Source organism: Oncorhynchus gorbuscha, linkage group LG04 (genome assembly GCF_021184085.1).
Source record: "Oncorhynchus gorbuscha isolate QuinsamMale2020 ecotype Even-year linkage group LG04, OgorEven_v1.0, whole genome shotgun sequence".
NCBI lineage: Eukaryota > Metazoa > Chordata > Actinopteri > Salmoniformes > Salmonidae > Oncorhynchus > Oncorhynchus gorbuscha.
Genome location: NC_060176.1, coordinates 6846770 through 6850535, shown reverse-complemented (window position 1 = coordinate 6850535; position 3766 = coordinate 6846770). Strand labels below are relative to the sequence as shown.

Genomic DNA, 3766 nt, shown 5'->3' with positions numbered 1-3766 from the left:
CAGATGACCTGGCCGATGACCTGGCCTCCACAATCATCCCACCTCAACCCAATTGATATGGTTTGGGATGAGTTGGACTGCAGAGTGAAGGAAGAGCAGCCAACAAGTGATCAGCATATGTGGGAACTCCTTCAAGACCATTGGAAAAGCATTCCAGGAGAAGCTGGTTGAGAGAATGCCAAGAGTGTGCAAAGCTGTCATCAAGTCAAAGTGTGGCTACTTTGAAGAATATAAAATATATTTTAATATGTTGAACAATTGTTTGTTTACGACATGATTCAATATGTGTTATTTCATAGTTTTGATGTCTTCACTATTGTTCTACAAAAAATAGTCAAAATAAAGAAAAATAGTCAAAATAAAGAAAAAAAGGAAAATAGTCAAAATAAAGAAAAACCCTTGAATGAGTAGTTGTGTCCAACCTTTTGACTGGTACTGTATGTGTGTACATTTCTAATAGATCCATAAATATATTTATATATTCATTAGGCTCAGTCTTCATCGCTGGAGTCTGATGACCCATCAGATGATGAAGAAGAGCTCCCAGACTCTGATGAAGAAGATGACTCCGCCTTCCCCAAGCCTTCTGGACCACTGTTCTCCTCCTTGTGTTCCCCTGACTCTTCCCTCTTGTCACCAAGACCCTCCTCTTCCTGACACTCTGGTGTTCTCCTTGGCGACAGAGGTTTTGAGGGGGCGGTCTTAGAGGTCTTAGTGGGCTTGTGGGGTTTGTGGTCACTGTTTGAGTCACTGTGTGGTGGCTGTGTGGTGGACACAGGAAGGTTAAGGCCTGGAGTGAGAAGCATCCCTGGGTAAAGCATACTGGAGAGTAACAAGGGGTTAAGAGACAGAGGGTGACTGGAGGCTGCCTGGGCAGCAGAAGCACTTAGTGGGGTGGTTGTGGAGGTGGTGGCAGAGGAACTAGAGGGGGAATGGACACTGGGGATGCGGCCATCTCCGTCCCTGCTTTGACCTTCTGTCCTTTCACCTTTGGTGTCCGAGGTGTGGGAGGGGCCGTGGGAGTGGGAGGAGGAGGCTTTGGAGGAGGCAGACGAGGGCTCCCCTCCTCCTCCTTCTCTGCTTCCCTTCTTCCTCTTCCTCTGTTCAGCTCCCCCTGTTGCGTCCTGTGAGGGCTTCCCCAGCAGACCCCCCATGCTCAGGAGGTTGGGAAGCCCAGCCATGCCAGAGAGCATCATGGGAAACATGGCGGCCAGGTTGTTAGCATCGGTGGGCAGGCCCATGAGGCCGGCAGTGAGCTGCAGTGACTGGAGACTTTGGAGGTTCTGCTGGAAGGCCTGTAGACTAGATAGATCCATGCCAGAGAGGAGGCCATTGGCCAGCAGGGGGTTGAGGCCCAGGGATGGGGCACCCTGGTTGGCTGTAGCTGCAGCTTTGGCCAGGGCGCTCTTGGGCCTCCGTCCACGCCGACTCACCTCCTCTGGTACGATGGGTCCTGTCAGGATCCGGTCAAACATGCTCTCTGGGAGGTAGCCCTGAAGGACAGACAGAGAAACACAGGGTTAGCACTCTAATCAACAATTAGATAACTACAGTTAGAAACTGGGTAGTTCCAGCCCTGAATGCTGATTGGCAGACATCCGTGGTATACCACGGGTATGACAAAACATGTATTTTTACTGCTCTAATTACGTTAGTATCCAGTTTATAACAGCAATAAGGCACCTCAGGGGTTTGTGGTATATGGCAAACCATATTGCGTTGTGAATAGGAGCAGCAATTAGCCCTGGGTAAAGCGTTCTTTGCTTCACGGAAACATGGCTCACTTGAGAGACGCTAACGGAGTCGGTACAGCCAGCTGGTTTCTTCAAGCATCGCGTTGACAGAAACAAGCGTCTTTCTGGTAAGAAGAGGGGCGGAGGGGTATGCCTTATAATTAACGAGACGTGGTGTGATCATAACAACATACAGGAACTCAAGTCCTCCTGTTCACCTGACTTAGAATTCCTAACAATCAAATGTCAACAGCATTATCTACCAAGGGAATTGTCTTCGATTATAATCACGCCGTATATATTCCCCCCCAAGCAGACACATCGATGGCCCTGTACAAACTTTATTTGACTCTATGTAAACTGGAAATCACATATCCTGAGGCTGCATTCATTGTAGCTGGGGATTTTAACAAGGCAAATCTGAAAACAAGACTCCATAAATTCTATCAGCATATCAATTGCGCAACCAGGGCTGGATCATTGTTATTCTAACTTCTGCGACGCGTATAAGGCCCTCCCCCGCCCTCCTTTCAGAAAAGCTGACCACGACTCCATTTTGATGCTTCCAGCCTACGGACAGAAACTAAAACAAGAAGCTCCGGCGCTCAGGTCTGTTCAACGCTGGTCTTGTCATGCTGGTGAAGGAGGACCCAAAAGCGACTTGGCGAAAACAGAGTATTTAATCCAGAATAAACTTTACAAAACAAAAAGCATAATACTACACGTAAAGACGAGAACAGACTGGAGACTTGATCGAGAACTGCAGGTTGCCTCGGGAAGGCACTTGAACCTAGCAGACTCAGACACCTGCTCACCACGCAGCATCTGAGGGAAACACGACACGACAGGGCAAAACATAGACACAGCACGGTGAATTATAAATGAGGATCCGACAGGGCAGGTACGGGAAACAAGGAGAGAAATAGGGACTCTAATCAGGGAAAAGGATCGGGAACAGGTGTGGGAAGACTAAATGATGATTAGGGGAATAGGAACAGCTGGGAGCAGGAACGGAACGATAGAGAGAAGAGAGAGCGAGAGAGTGAGAGAGGGAGGGGGAGAGAGAGGGCTAGAAAGAGGGAAAGAACCTAATAAGACCAGCAGAGGGAAACGAATAGAATGGGAAGCACAGGGACAAGACATGATAATAAATGACAAAACATGACAGTACCCCCACTCACCGAGCGCCTCCTGGCGCACTCGAGGAGGAATCCTGGCGGCAACGGAGGAAATCATCAATGAGTGAACGGTCCAGCACGTCCCGAGACGGAACCAAACTCCTCTCCTCAGGACCGTAACCCTCCCAATCCACTAAGTATTGGTGACCCCGTCCCCGAGAACGCATGTCCATGATCTTATGTACCTTGTAAATAGGTGCGCTCTCGACAAGGACGGGGGGGGGAGGGAAGACGAACGGGGTGCGAAGAAAGGGCTTAACACAGGAGACATGGAAGACAGGATGGACGCGACGAAGATGTCGCGGAAGAAGCAGTCGCACAGCGACAGGATTGACGACCTGGGAGACACGGAACGGACCAATGAACCGCTGAGTCAACTTACGAGAAGCTGTCGTAAGAGGAAGGTTGCGAGTGGAAAGCCACACTCTCTGGCCGCAACAATACCTAGGACTCTTAATCCTGCGTTTATTGGCGGCTCTCACAGTCTGTGCCCTGTAGCGGCAAAGTGCAGACCTCACCCTCCTCCAGGTGCGCTCACAACGTTGGACAAACGCTTGAGCGGAGGGAACGCTGGACTCGGCAAGCTGGGAAGAGAATAGAGGAGGCTGGTAACCCAGACTACTCTGAAACGGAGATAACCCGGTAGCAGACGAAGGAAGCGAGTTGTGAGCGTATTCTGCCCAGGGGAGCTGTTCTGCCCAAGACGCAGGGTTTCTGAAAGAAAGGCTGCGTAGTATGCGACCAATCGTCTGATTGGCCCTCTCTGCTTGACCGTTAGACTGGGGATGAAACCCGGAAGAGAGACTGACGGACGCACCAATCAAACGACAGAACTCCCTCCAAAATTGTGACGTG

General features: G+C 50.0%; 1 protein-coding gene across 7 annotated transcripts in view; it reads right to left on the bottom strand.

The window, feature by feature from the left end:
• Positions 1 to 370: 370 nt before the first annotated feature.
• The window catches only part of chd9 (chromodomain helicase DNA binding protein 9), a 143217-nt gene continuing 139821 nt past the window's right edge, over positions 371 to 3766 (bottom strand). For all 7 annotated transcript variants that reach the window (XM_046345638.1, XM_046345640.1, XM_046345641.1 and 4 more), the window contains one exon: positions 371 to 1493. In XM_046345638.1, coding sequence (XP_046201594.1) covers positions 492 to 1493 — 1002 coding nt within the window. In that variant the 3' untranslated portion in view covers positions 371 to 491. The remainder of the gene's footprint in view (positions 1494 to 3766) is intronic.